Raw genomic sequence first — 15588 nt, forward strand, 5'->3', positions numbered from 1 at the left:
CATAATTTTGTCTCCATGGGAACAGACCAGAACTAATTGATTTTGGTCTGTAACATAATCATAAAAATCCCTACAAAGGGAAAGAGAAACTATTGATATTAACAGGTTATAGACCAGTGCAATTTTCCAACTGCTATTCTGGAAATTAGTCAAGGTAAGAACTCCCAGGCTATATGAGTAATGGAGAAAAAATACTTTTGTCTTTGCCTCAGTAATGCCACAGCATATCCCAACTGTTTGCTATGCCCTTTTCCTCAGATTCTGATTCATTAACAAATAGTAGCTTTGTATTCATATTTTTTGGTTTCACAGAGTTTCAGAAGCTTATGTTAGTATCACAGCATACACATATGTGAGCCTGGAAAACTGAATCTAACTACATAAATGTATTTTTATGCAGTTATTTACATATAGCTTAGATCTTTAAAATCAAATCACACAATAGTAAGATTCAAGATAAAAATGTCAACTGTAATAGGAAAAGTCAGTCAAGAATAGAATGTGTGGAAAATGTTTTGCCTCAGAACAACAATTTGTGTTGTCAGTAGACGTTTCAGTGAAGGTTACTTAGCTTCTCTGTGCCTGTTGTTCATTCATTTTAAATGAATTATTTGACTAATTGTCAAATCCAATATACGCCTTTTAATTAGCATCTTCAAAATTCCTCCTTTGGCATCTATGTAACTGTTCTGACTTCACTGTCTAATTTTCCTTTCCTTAAAAACTGGTAGTCACAAGAGTCCTACCTTTGATCTTCTGATTTTTTCTAGACAGTGTAATGCATATTCTTATCTTCAGTTTCAACCAGTGATTCCTTAATCAACATTTTCTCAGCCCAGACGGCTTTCCTGATTCTCAGACCCATATTTTAATTACATACCCAGCTGTCTAACAGGCATCTCAACCTAAATAAATCCCAAACAGAATTTATTATCATGCCCTACAAACCCTTTCCGCTTTTCTGTTGGGTTAATGACAACTTGTGGTTTAAACCAATCTGGGATTGAGCTTAACCTCATAACGCTTCTTCAATCCTCATATCAAAACATCATAAAATCTCATTGATTTTCTCTCTCCTAATTTTGCATTAAATACAGTCCTCTGGCCATGGTTTGTTTTCTCTCTAACTTTTTGATGGTCTACTATCTTCCAAGCATGGTGTTCACCCTCTAGGGGCTTTTTCTTATTTAATGTCACATTAACTCTATGAAATATGTGCTATTATTGCTATCATTATCTTTATTATGCAGACAGGGAAACTGAAGATTATAAAGGATAAAACAAATTGCCCAAGGTCAAACTGCTAGAAAGTCGCAGAGCCAGGGCTTGAATACAGTTCTGACTGTAGGCCCTTAAATAGTACAGCTGTAGTCATATTCTCTTGCCCTCTTCTTTAGATTCCTGGTGCCCAACTGTTTCCTTCTAGGGCAGTTCTCAAAGGGTGGTTTGCAGACAACTGGGGGTTCCCCAGTCCCTTTCAGGGGGGCAGTGAGGTCCAACTATTTTCCGAACAGTAATACCAAGATGACCTTTGCCTTTTTCACTGATAGCGCAAAAGTCATGGAGTGAAAGTGCTAATGTCTTAGCAGGGAGCAAAGCAGCAGCATCAAACTGTAGGACAAGTTTTGACATTTTCACTCCCACACACTTTCAGTAAGCAAAAAGTACCAGTTCACATAAGAACAACTTTGATGAAGCAGGAAATATTATTAATTTTATTAAATCTTGACCTAAGGGACATGTGTTTTTAGTATTCTGTATGATGAAACTGGAAAAAATACATAGAGCATTTCTGCTGCATATTGAACTGCCATGGTTGTCTCAAGGAAAAGCATTTGTGTGACTGTGTGAATCAGAAGCTGAATAAACCACTTTTTCTTTTTTTCATGGAACACCATTTTCACTTGAAAGAAGAAGTGACAAACTATGGTTATTCAGACTCGGATATTTAGCAGATATTTTCTAAAAAATGAACAAAGGAAAAGGCTGTCACTTCAGGAAAAGCAAATGACAGCATTTGTTGTCAGTGTTAAAACTGGAGCTTTCAAGTGGAAATTGGAATTGTGGAAAACTTTTACCTGCCACTACGAACTAGACAGCCTCCCAATACATTATGACTTTTCTCATTAGATCAATGGTGACATTAACGAACGTGACTTTTGAACGTTATTTAATGAAATTTGCCAAATTTTGGGAAATCTGCCTACCAGTGTGCCAATATTTTCCAAATGATCCATACATGCTACAGAATCCATCCAAGAGGCAAGATCAGTAAATAATTCCTGATACAGTTGCAGATTTCACATTGAAACTAATTCAAGCAATTATTATTTGTAGAGTTTTGGTGTGGATCAAAGAATATTCAAAACAGCCTGAAAAAAACAATTAAAAAACTCGTTTTTCCAGCTACATATATATTTATTATGAGGATTTTCTTCATCTACTTCAATCAAAACAACATATCTCAGCAGACTGAACCTAGAAGCAGATAGGAGAATCTGGTTGTATTCCAGACAGTAAAGAGATTTGCCCAAATTTAAAATAAATTCCTGGGGCACCTTGGTGGCTCAGTCGGTTAAGTGTCCGACTTCAGCTCAGGTCATGATCTCATGGTTCGTGGGTTCGAGCCCCATGTCGGACTCTGTGCTGACAGCTCAGAGCCTGGAGCCTGCTTCAGATTCTCTATCTCCTTCTTTCTCTGAATCTCTCTCTCTCTCTCAAAAATAAAAATTGACATTAAAAAAATTTTTTTAATAAAATAAAAAGATAAATTCCTTTTTCTCACACCATTTTTTTTTTCATCTGGGATAGCATAGTTATTTTTTATTAAAAATGTGTTTTGTATGTAAACACACAAGGGCTTGTCATTATTAAGTTAATAAAAGTTTTTAAATCTTAATTTTTAATATGATAAATATGAATAGATAAGCCCCCCATAAACAAAAGCTCTTTGATATCATCAGTAATTTTTTTTAATGTTTATTTATTTTTCAGAGAGAAAGAGACAGAATGCTAGTGGGGGAGGGGCAGGGAGAGAGGGAGACACAGAATCCAAAATAGGCTCCAGACTCCGAGCTATCAGCATAGAGCCCAACGCGGGGCTCAAACTCATCAACCCCAAGATCATGACCTGAGCTGACGTCAGATGCTCAGCCGACTGAGCCACCCAGGTGCCCCGATATCATCAATAATTTTAGGAGTCTAAAAGGGAGCGCCTGCATGGCTCAGTTGGTTAAGCCTCTGACTCTTGATTTTGGCTCAGGTTATTATCTCTTGGTTTGTGAGTCTGAGCCCCTCATCGGGCCGTAAACTTGACAGTGTGGAGCCTCCTTGGGATTCTCTCTCTCTTTCTCTCTCTCTCCCTCTCTCTCTCTTTCTCTCTCTCTTTTCCTCCCCACTTGTGCTTTGTCTCTCTCTCAAAATAAATAAATAAACCTAAAAAAAAAAGGATCCTGAAATCAAAATGTTTGAAAACCATTGTTCTAGGATCACCCCCACCTGTCTGTCCTTTATCCTGCCACTATCTTTCTAATCTTCAAATCAATCCCATCACTCCCCATCCATGGTTTACCTCAGCATGCTGTACAAGACCTTTTGTGATTTATATCCTGCCAGCGTTTCAGCCTTGCTCTAACCACTTTCTTTTGAGCAGGTTGGTCTCTATGAACTTCTTAGTTCTTAGTAATGAACTTCTTCTTAGTAATGAACTTCTTAGTTCTTCCAAAGCTCTCCCTGCTTTTTCTTATTTCTGGGCCCATTCACATACTATCTCTACTGATTTGTCTTCCTACCAACTTTCCTCCAACTACCACCACCATGCCAGTTGGTCAAATCACAATTAGTCTGTAAAACTTTCTCAGGAAAACTACTCTGAACCATAAGCCTCCTCACCCTTGCCTGGGCAGAATAAATTGCTCCCATTTATGGAGCTCAGACAATAACCAGTCATATATGTACAATGGTATTATAATTATTTGTGTAAACATCTCTCACACTGGACTGTCAGCTTTTTTTTATGTTTATTTATTTTTGAGACAGAGAAACAGAGAATGAGCAGGGGAAGGGCAGAGAGAGAGGGAGACACAGAATCTGAAGCAGGCTCCAGGCTCTGAGCTGTCAGCACAGAGCCCAATGCAGGGCTCGAACTCACCAAGGCGAGATCATGATCTGACCTGAAGTCAGATGCTCAACCGACTGAGCCACCCAGGCTCCCCTGGACTGTCAGCTTCTTAAGAGTAAGGACCATGGGTGCCTAGTCCAAACATAGTGTTGACACATAGTAGTCTCTCAATAAATATTTCTTGCATAAATGATCCTAATCCTTCCAGGCTATAAATTCTGTGGTCCATCCCTAGAATAGGATTTTGGAAACTACAATATTTTTATTGATTAACAGAGATGCATTTGGTTTACTCACACACATTCACACACACACTTTGGTTTTTAGTCAAAGAGATCATCTCCTCAGGTCTTTTTTTTTTTTTTTTTTTTAATCTTTTTTGTCCTTGCAAGGACAGTTCTAGAGAAAATTTGGCATATTAAATTTGATATATTTTAATAAATTATAATGCACATATATTCATTAATAATATATATCCCACACCAAGGCATCAGTAGGAATTAATTTTTAAAAGTCTGCTCTAATGGAAATGTAAAATTATGTAAGAGGTCTATATAATTGGCTCACAAAGAACAAGAGGGAAGAGGAAAAAAACTTAAAATCGAACGGCTTTGGAACTATGAGAGGTTTCTAAACAGCAAAGCTGCAGGAGAAGCCATGAGAAGGAATCTCCCCTCGCTATGATTTTTAATGTCTCAACCTATCCAAATATTGGGCAAACCCTACTCAAGGAAAAGCCTTGAGTCTGGAACTGATCTATGTTCTCAGGATTTAGAAACAATAGTGTGGCAGTTTCAGAGAGACTTTGTTACTTTCTTTTGGCCAAGACTCACATTCGTTGTGCTAGTCCTTGCAAACAGGAAGGTAAAGAATAATTTGTTTAAATATGTGTTTACGATTTTGTGATGGTACCCTGTTCCACGTCATCTCAGAGAAATCAAAGTAATCTGTACAGATTATTGAAATATTTCTACATTAGATATTTTTTAAAAATTTTAATGTTTACTTATTTTTGAGACAGAGAGAGACAGAGCATGAACGGGGGAAGGTCAAAGAGAGAGGGAGGCACAGAATCTGAAACAGGCTCCAGGCTCCGAGCTGTCAGCAAAGAGTCCGACGCGGGCTCGAACTCACGGACAGTCAGATCGTGACCTGAGCTGAAGTCAGAAGCTCAACCGACTGAGCCACCCAGGCGCCCCTCCACATTAGATATTTTTAACCTAATTTCATTTTAAAACCTAGGAACCAGGAAATTTCAATTAAATGAGTATAAGTGGTTATTTCTTTGTGGCAAAGTGTTGCCACATATATGGTAAAGTGTTTCAATGACAGTGAGGTTAAGGGAAGTTAAATGTCATAAACAAATTGTTAGGCTCAGTACAGACCCAGAACTCAGGATTCTAACTGCTGCATGCTTTTCATTCCATTGTTAATAAAGAAACGAAAATTAGTTTAACTAAACTCTCAAATACAATAGTAAACTTTCTTCTTCCCTAAGAAAGCAGCCATGCTTCATAGAAATGTCTTAAGATATCTTTGTCATGCTGTTTCATTTTCATTTAGCACTTGGTAAACATCTTATCCATTTAGTTCATGAAAGGTGATGAGAGATAGATGGATTACACATCTCTGGGTATTTAAGGCTTGCAGTTAATGCACAAACTCCTTCCACATTCAAAAGTATTAAGGTGATTATTCTATAACAGCTTAGCACTGGATTGGCCATGTGTAGGTCAAAATGAACATAAAATGGCAAAAAAACTTTAATTCTACTTTGTGCCATGTGTCGTGAAGTTAGAAGGCACAAAATAAACAGGTGATTAATTTTTGACTAAAATAGAATAACTATTCTCAAAATTTCTAATTCATATGCTACTCGATGGCAAACAAAACAAAACAAAAATCCCAGTCCCACCACAAACCAGAAATTCTTTTTCAGAACTAGTAAGGAAAATGGCACAGCTTTTGACATCTGATATTTTTTTTAACTTACTTAGAATATACCTTCATAGTAGCAGAAAATATAACAATGTCATATTATAAATACTAGTTAAATGAAAGGACACAGCTATTGGGGTGCCTGAGTGTCCGACTTCGGCTCAGGCCATCATCTCACGGTCTGTGGGTTCAAGCCTTGCATTGTGCTCTGTGCTAATAGCTCAGAGCCTGGAGCCTCCTTCGGATTCTGTGTCTCCCTCTCTCTCTCTCTCTCAAAAATAAATAAACATTAAAAAAAAAGAAAAGAAAAAGCTATTAAAAATACTTAACTCACTAGAACAGACCAGGGCACTAGGAATTCAGATATAAACCCCCAAAACACCATATGTAATAATCTATAGTCATTTTTAATCTATATCATTTTTCTTATGTTACTATAAGATCTGGAGTTTCTTATTGTCTGTAAGCTCAGTATATACACGCCACAAACAGCTAAGAATTAGAAGGCCATTTAGGGATAAATGACTATGGAGACTAGAGTAAATGCAGGGGCAGAAATGGGGTAGGTGGTTGGGCTAGAAAAAATGTCAGACGACTCTGATGATTACCCCAATGCCATGGTTGTAGATTGTTTTATAAGATGACTGATGTGCTCATTGAAGTTTGTTTATTGTTTCTATTTTCTAGGTTTTTTAAATGTGATTTTTGACATGATGCAAAATAAAATAGCTATTAACTTATGTTTCACAATATATGTAGCTGATTTCTAGTATTTTTGACCGTTCTGTCACACTTGTAGCAGAATTTTTTTTAACCTTCCCTGGAAAATTGATCAGGGTCACTCCACATGTCTGCTTTCTTCTCCTTTCTAATCCTAGCCAGTTGCATGGCATGTGAATATGGCCCTGTACTTTCTGGTCCACTCTTGGAGCTCTGTGGTCAGTTGTGGTTCCACCAAATCAGGACCTCACTTAAGGGAAATGCCTGGAAGTGTGAGGATGCTTGAAACCACAACAGAGGACACAGCTACAAGGAATGAAAGATAATTATATTATGATGGTTGACACCAACACAGCGCTGACTAATTCCAGAACAGTCTAGACACTTAATGTAAATTAATTCATTTACTCGTTACCATAATCTGGGAGGTCATTTCTCATAGCTTCCCCATTTTATAAGTGGAGACTGAAGAACTGAGGGCTTACATTTTGCAAAGTCATGTGGCTCATAAATGGCAGAGCCAGGGTTAAGAACAGAGTCTAGCTCCATAGTCCATGCTTCCAAGTACTACATCAAATGGAAGATTCAGAAAGAATACGAAAAGTGTCTTGGAATAATTGAATAACAGCAGACTAGAAAATGAAATATATTCCGTCTTGCCTCAGAAGATGCTTCAGAAGGATCCAAGGTGAAAGTTGAGAGAGAAGTTTTGATTTCTCTGTCGCTGCTGATGGTCAAACTTTGGAGAACCCATGGTCAATGATAATGATGCTGATAATCAGAACAGTGGTTGGATTAGGCAAAACTTCTTTTCCTATCCTGAGATTTTATAAGTCAGGCATATACTACTATGTTTCTTTATTTGGAATCAGTATGATGTGATAAAAGGAGCAGGGAAAGAAATGATGGGTCCTTAAGTAGTTTTACTGACAAGCATCAATGACATTATTCTCTTCACCAAATGTATACTATATTTTGGCTCAAAAGTCTCTGACCCGACTTTGACAGACCTATATACTTGGCTTATTGAAAATTAGATTGGATAATGATGCTTCCAGGTTAAAATTTGTAGTGCAGCACTAAAAGCACTATTTTTTTTTTAATTTTTTTTAACGTTTATTTATTTTTGAGACAGAGCATGAACAGGGGAGGGACAGAGAGAGAGGGAGACACAGAATCTGAAACAGGCTCCAGGCTCTGAGTGGTCAGCACAGAGCCCGACGCGGGGCTCGAACTCACGGACCGCGAGATCGTGACCTGAGCCGAAGTCGGCCACTTAACCGGCTGAGCCACCCAGGCGCCCCTAAAAGCACTATTAATGTTTATACTTTTAAAAAGTTACTAGAAGAATCCTCAAAGGGACACTGTAAAATGTTTATGCTGAAACAACATGCAGAAAAGAGCAACATGCGTATTGAAGAAGAAAAGAGCTTTTCACCAAAAATAATGTTCATTTATTAATATACTAGCAAAAAAGTTACTAGAAGAAACATTAAATGACATCTTGGTTGATTTTCTCAATCCGTCTCATTCACTGGCTTTCCTCTCATGCATTTTTTTTTTTTTTTTTTTTGCAGGCAATTCTTATGCAAGAAGCTAAACGTCATTAAATGTGCAGGATGAAAAGATGGCACAGGCACTGCTGGTACCCCCGGGGCCTGAAAGCTTCCGCCTTTTTACTAGAGAATCTCTTGCTGCTATCGAAAAACGTGCTGCAGAAGAGAAAGCCCAAAAGCCCAAGAGAGAACAAGACAATGATGACGAGAACAAACCAAAGCCAAACAGTGACTTGGAAGCTGGAAAGAACCTTCCGTTTATTTATGGAGACATCCCTCCAGAGATGGTGTCAGAGCCTCTGGAGGACCTGGACCCGTACTATATCAGTAAGAAGGTGAGTGTTGATGTTATTGATTTTAAAGTTAAGTGATATTTTCAAAGTTAAGTCTTCAATTAAACACTTAACTTTAATATACTTTTTCCTGGCTCATACACATACTGCATCAGAAGTTTTCTACCTTTAGAGAGTTTATACTTTTTATTTCCACTTACTTTTAGGCACAGTATAAGCAGAAATATTTACAAGAAATGAAGTCAAGATTTGGCTACAGTGAAGAGATATGAGAGGCGAACAATTTCTACAATTTCACAGTAACTGAGATAGTCAGAATTAAAACTGACACCAACAAAGCAAAATATCTGTTATTACTGACATACTTAAGCACATGGTAGAGAACAGAACAACAGCCATGCCAAAGAAGAGTTGTGGGCATACGTACTTCTTATTTTTTAGTTTTTAATTAGCTTGAGGTTTCCTCACAATAGATTTGTACTCTAGAGGGTATTAAAAAATTTTTTTTACAGTTATTTATTTTTGAGTGACAGAGAGAGACAGAGCACATGTGGGGGGGGGGGGGGTGGCAGAGAGAGAATGAGGCACAGAATCTGAAGCAGGCTCCAGGCTCTGAGCTGTCAGAGCAGAGCCCGATGTGGGGCTTGAACTCACAAATGGTGAGACCATGACCTGAGCTGAAGCTGGACGCTTAACCGACTGAGCCACACAAGCACCCCCAGAGGGTAATATTTTTATTTAGCATCCTCCTATAGGAAGAGAATACATTGACAAGCACAGTCATAATTACTTATTGTTAAAACATCAGTCTGTGAAAAAAATGTCAAAAACAGAAGACAAAAACAAAATACTCAAGTTTTCTCTATCTACATATGATTTAAATCAAGTTATGACTATGCCTTCCTAAAGCTATAATAACCACAAAATTCTGTCAGAATAAAATAGTTTTTGAATATAACCAGCTTTGCAGAGTTTATAGTAAATATTTTTTAATAGATTATAGATTCTGCATGATGTAATTGGGTATTTTGGCATTTTATAACCACAATTTATATTTCACATTCATAAGAATAAAAACAGGTATGTGTAGAAAGTAGAGATAAATAGATATCACCATGAATTGATGGTTTGTGGATTTAAAAAGGTTTTAAACACCTTTATTAATTAGAGCCAGTCCTTTTAAAAGGAATGGCTAAGGAAATTGCATTCTCTAAGCAGTACACAATTTAAACAGAGAAGATCAGTGATGTTAAAGAGCCTGGCAGTTAACCATCCAATCGTGGAGCTAGCCCTATTGCTCTAAAGAAGGGTTTCTCAAACTTGCATGTTTATACACATTATCTGAGGATCCTGTTAAGATATAGATTCTGACTCCACAGGTCTGAGAGGAGTCTAGAGATCTACATCTCTAATAAGTCCTCGAGTGAGATTCTTGCTGCTAATGCATGGGCCACACTTTGAGTAGCAAGTTTTAAAATGTTTTCTATAAATCATCAAACAAATTTAAATAGCTAAGCATGGCCCTTCATTTTCCTTTGAAATTAGTCTCATGAAAGGTGGCATTCAATATAGATTCATATATTTTTAAAAGTAATTTATTCCAGAACTTTACTACAGAAGCACTAAAGAAAAATTTGAAATTTAGTTACTGTATTATTATACACAATGATAAGTGAGGCATCCCCCAAGAAACTATAATAAAATTGTCCTTAAAATTACTGATTCAAAGTATATATTTTAAAAGATATCTTCAAGAGACAGGGGAATGCTTACTCTGACATGGTTAAAAGTATTTGCTACTTAAAGAAAGGAAGTGTTCTTAAGGAAGGAAATTGGTAAGATTAAAGGATGGGGAAAATAACAGAGACAAACACTGGCATTTTTCAAGGGAGACAGATCTGAAAGCATTTTCCTCCTGAAATCAAGTCCATTTCATTGCAGAGGGGCTACACGAGGCTACTGAACAGAGGAGGCATTAAACATTCTGCATTTGATTAAGTTGACTTAAGTTGACTCAGCAAAGAACCTTCTTACTAGAATTTGTCTTCCCATAGATCTGCTTGAAAGGAAAGAGTATGCTGGTTATGCCATTACAATTATTTCAGTCCACGTGACAGAAATAAATCTTGTTGTAAATAAATAGATTTGCATTCTGATTTTGTATGTCATGCTCTTAAGCTTGGTTAATGTGAGTCTGCTGCCAAGAAACAGAAGTGTTCTCTGTGTGCTAACAAAGTCAGTTCTTACTGCCTCCCTGTCTGAGAACCAGATTTGGACCTTGATTTACTCATGGTGGCCATGACCCATCTCAGGAGACATCTATTTACTCTTTACTGTGGGTGCACTGCTTTTCTTTATGAAGTATCTAGAAAAATGAAGACTTAGGTGATGCTATTGAAAAAGATGGTAGTTCGTGATTGTTAGGATAAAAGAAGCTAATGTAAAAAGCTAATGGAGAAGTTCTGGAATTTAAGAATATGGTATGCAGTTTATGTTAATTATATGAATAATGCAGGTGAAAGGCATTTTAAAATCGTAAAGCATTATGTAACAGTTTGTTGCCATTAATTAATGATATATTTTGCATGCCTAATTTAATCATATAATCAGATGAGCCACATCACAATGCATTTTAATGGTATTTAAGTTGGCCAGGTAATAAGAATAGTGACAGTGATAATAATGATAGCTAATAATGTGCTCAGACAAAATAGGTGTGGATTTCAGGCACTGTTTGGGTGTTTAGGTGGCAGAATTCATTTATTATTCAAGAACCAACAAGGCAGGTACCATTGGCCTCATTTTACACATGGGTTAAGTGTTAGTGTTAAGTGTTACACATGGGTTAACCCCAGAGAGGTTACATAACTTTGCCCAAGTTATACTCCATAAGAGGTCGATTCTGGGATTGAACCAGCAGTCAGAGCTCTTAAGTACTAAGCAAAGCTATATATGGTATTTATTGATAAAATGAAAGATAATGTTAAAAACTGCTTGTATAACTTTTTGAATTCTCTGATTGAAGTTGTCCTACTTAGAGATGGAAAGCTTACTCTTGCCTCAAGTAGTAAAAATTTTAGTGAACCTATATGAAGTATATTTATCTCTGAAAAAGCAAGTAGCATTCCAGAGTGAACAATAACCGGTTTGACGCGCTTTCAGCTATTACCTTCATCATCTTAGTGGCAATATGCAGTAATTGTCTTTTAGCCACATCATTATTTATCATTACTTGCAAACCAGATTCTGGAGTTGACACTATCTACTCCTCTTCCAATTATCTGTCACTCAAATAATTTTCAGTTTAGCTACATCTCTCAATAACATCAGAGCCCCAAATTTCAAACGTCTTCCTTGTAATTATTTCACTATATAGGATAGTAGTATTTTATTCTTCATTTCTCAGAACTCAGGTTTTATACCAGGTGTTGTTCCCCCAGAAATAAACTGAAATTGTGTCCTTAAGGCCTGCTGTGTTCCAGAACCTGTAAATTCACTGAAGATGCCCTTGGCATGTCATTTTTAATCCCGTTACTACCACAGAGGCTAATCTTTCAGGGGAGCAGAGGATTCCATGTTTAAAGGGACAGTTCATTCCTGTCACTCTGTTTTTGGAGATTTTCAAAATAAATTCCCCTCCTAATGTTACAAGTGTTAACTGTTTTTTCATGGCAATTGTTTCACAAAAGCATAAGTAAATGCACTTTAAATTATGGTGAACTCTACATGTTATTGAATGTCTAAATAGATCTAGATTGTTTGAAATGTAAATAACCTAATCCTGTAAAATCAAGAAAATCTTTTAATGCATTTGTGCTCGAAGGGCAGTTTTCTCAATGTCCACTGTCCTGTGTGGATGATCTCAATGCTAGAAAGAAGTTTCCTTGTCCTTCTTATACAATTGTTCAAATTTATAGATTGCAGTTCATGGAAAATGGTTGGTTAGGTAATGCTTGACTCCATGGTCTTGAATACAATAGGGCAATGTACACAGAAATTGTTTTCTTTGCCTTTAATACTCACAATATAAATATTTCTCTCTACCTATTCAAACACTACCGTGTTGTCAGTGAACATGATTGTATGGGATACAGCTCTTAAAGAGTAAAAACATATTATTAAGCAAATGGATATATAGATGTCTTAAAGGTAAATGACATCTTAAAGGTAAGCCTGCATTTAATTAAAACAAGTATTTATGTACAAACCACACTATTAAATACTGTGGAAAAAAATGGAGAAAAAGTAGATTACAGGCTTTTTATGCTCAATAGTTTATAACAACTTCTAACCTAGTCCTCAGTGGAATGAACCCTACATGTAAACTGCTACTTGACTATAATTACAAGCAACATGCCAATGTGTGCAAATTAATACACTAAGACTTACTGGTAAAGGGAAACAATTAGGGAGCCATCAGAAGGCAGTGATTTATCTGGAAAGACATGATGAAGGAGGTGACTTTGATAGCTGAGGACATTTTCTGAGGGTAGGGCTTTTCAACCCTGGCTGCATATTAGAATTGCCTGAGGAAACTTAAAAAAATCCCATGTCTATGCCCATCCTTTAGAAATTCTGATTCATTTGGTTTTGAGTAGAACTCAAATATTGGCAATTTTAAAATCACCTATGGAGATTCTAATATGCAGACAGGACTAAGAACCTTTGAAATAATAGTGGATGGGACCTCACTGACAGGCTTGTTACGGACCCCAAATGGGGGGAGTTTGTATTAGATGACCTCACAGGTACCTCCTTCCTCTAGGATTTTATGACACTCATTTCCAGAATCAGAAGGAGAAGCTGACAGGCTGTGAGCGGGATTGACAAGTGGACTGATTTGGTTGGAGCAGAGATGCCTTGGTGGTAAAAAGTAAATGATCTTAGAGAGATGTGGTAGGTAATCACCGGGTAGCATAGCTTAAATACTAAGTTGATGATTATAGGTTTCAAGTCATAGGATTTTAGCTATGGAATGCCCTTTGAAATGATGTCTTTAAGCCTAATTCTCTATGCAGCTGTCCCTTCTCAGTATTACCAGCAGATCTATAGAATCAGCAAAACCAGGTTATTCAGCCTGTTTAAACATCTTAAAATAGGACAACTACCACAGGGAAAATACAAAGGCTTCATAAGCTTTAGAGTTCAAAGACTTGAAATAATTAAAATAAAAGATTATTTTAGTAGCAATATGTACAGAATAATCTGAAAAGTTACCAAAGCTGGAGACAGATGGTAAGCTTTAAATAAAGTTGGAATCTGTAAAGTTACAACTTGATAAAAAAAAAAAAAATTCTGTGTAGGATCATTAGTTTGTATCAGAAAGTTGAAACCTTAGAGACAAATTAGGTAGTAGTAAATCATATGTTTACTTGTAGCTATATATTAATTTAAGGGAGAAACATATAATGTGTTTATAGTTATGATATACCAACTTGTTTAAACAAACAGGTTTGAACAAACAAATCAGGTAAAAAGTTCTTCATGTGTGTAAACTCTCCAAATAAACCACATGTCTAATCTAGTGACTTTTTTTTTCATATTTTCTTTTTCAGACTTTTATAGTATTGAATAAAGGGAAGGCAATTTTCCGATTCAGTGCCACCTCTGCCTTGTATATTTTAACTCCGCTAAACCCTGTTAGGAAAATTGCTATTAAGATTTTGGTACATTCATATCCTTTTCATGTGACTGAATGCCTATGGTTGATTTTAAAGAAAATGTCATTCATATGTATATGAATATATTTTATATATTTATATTTTATATATATTCCTTTATATGTTATATATATATAATTATTTTGAGATTAATGGTGACATTGTTATTTAACCTGTTCTCATTGATTTTCTGCTATTTATAAAAACATTAGCATAGAATTACTACTACGATTCTAGAAGTAAAAAAATGAATGATGATAATAAATGTGTAAATGAAACGCACTGTGTAGAAGGAATAACAGCAAAGCTACTTCACACTTTTATTAACCTCAATTAGACCATACATAACCACTGCTAAAGAAACATGATCTGTATTACCAATGTTCAAACTTTTATGCCCTAACTGGTTCTATATCTTCAGCACCTGGGTCTGTCCATCCTCCTTCACTAAATATTTGTTAAACTACTATGTGCCTATATATCTGATAGTATATATTTAAATATCACTGAATTTAGGACTACTTACAATGATAGTCAAAAAGTACACAAAAAAGGACAGAATAGCTGTGGACTTCAAAAGTATTCTCAAATAGGTAATGATAAAATAGGTATTCAGAGGCTGTGTTCAAGAATGGGCATTGATTTTTATTTAAATTCCAGTTAGTTAACATACAGTGTAATTTTAGTATCAGGTGTACAATTTAGTGATTCAATGCTTCCATATAACACCTGGTGCTCATCACAAGTGCACGCCTTAATCCCCATCACCTGTTTAACCCATTCCCCTACCCACCTCCTCTCTGGTAACCAATAGTTTTTCTCTGTAGGTTAAGAGTCTGTTTCTTGGTTTGTCTCTTTTAGCCCCATGATAGTTTTGTTTCTTAAATTCCACACATGACTGGAATTATATGGTATTTGTCTTTCTCTGGCTGACTTATTTCACTTAGCATAATATTCTCTAGTTCCATCCTCATCATTGCAAATAGCAAGATTTCATTCTTTTTTATGGCTGAGAAATATTCCATTATGTGTGTGTATATGTATATGTACATGTACATGTGTATGTCTATGTATATATACACACCACACTTCTATATCCATTCATCAGTTGATGAACATTTGGGCTCTTTCCACAATTTGGCCATTGTAGATAATGCTGCTATAAACATTGGGGTGTATGTATCCCTTCCCATTATATTTTTTGTGTCCTTTGGGTAAATACCTAGGAACACAATTGCTGGATTGTAGGGTAGTTCTACTCTTACTCTAGGAGAGTTCTTTTGCAGAACCTCCATACTGTT

The 15588-nt window shown here is 36.3% G+C and overlaps 1 protein-coding gene across 1 annotated transcript in view; it reads left to right on the forward strand.

Annotated features, from left to right (window-relative positions):
* Positions 1–15588, forward strand: part of LOC132670865 (sodium channel protein type 3 subunit alpha) — a 114366-nt gene that overhangs the window by 22530 nt on the left and 76248 nt on the right. The window contains exons 3-4 of the mRNA XM_060621297.3: positions 8356–8669; positions 14183–14301. Of these exons, the coding sequence (XP_060477280.1) occupies positions 8406–8669; positions 14183–14301 (383 nt within the window). The 5' untranslated portion in view covers positions 8356–8405. The remainder of the gene's footprint in view (positions 1–8355; positions 8670–14182; positions 14302–15588) is intronic.

This window comes from Panthera onca, chromosome C1 (assembly GCF_046562875.1).
Source record: "Panthera onca isolate mPanOnc1 chromosome C1, mPanOnc1 haplotype 2, whole genome shotgun sequence".
Lineage (NCBI taxonomy): Eukaryota > Metazoa > Chordata > Mammalia > Carnivora > Felidae > Panthera > Panthera onca.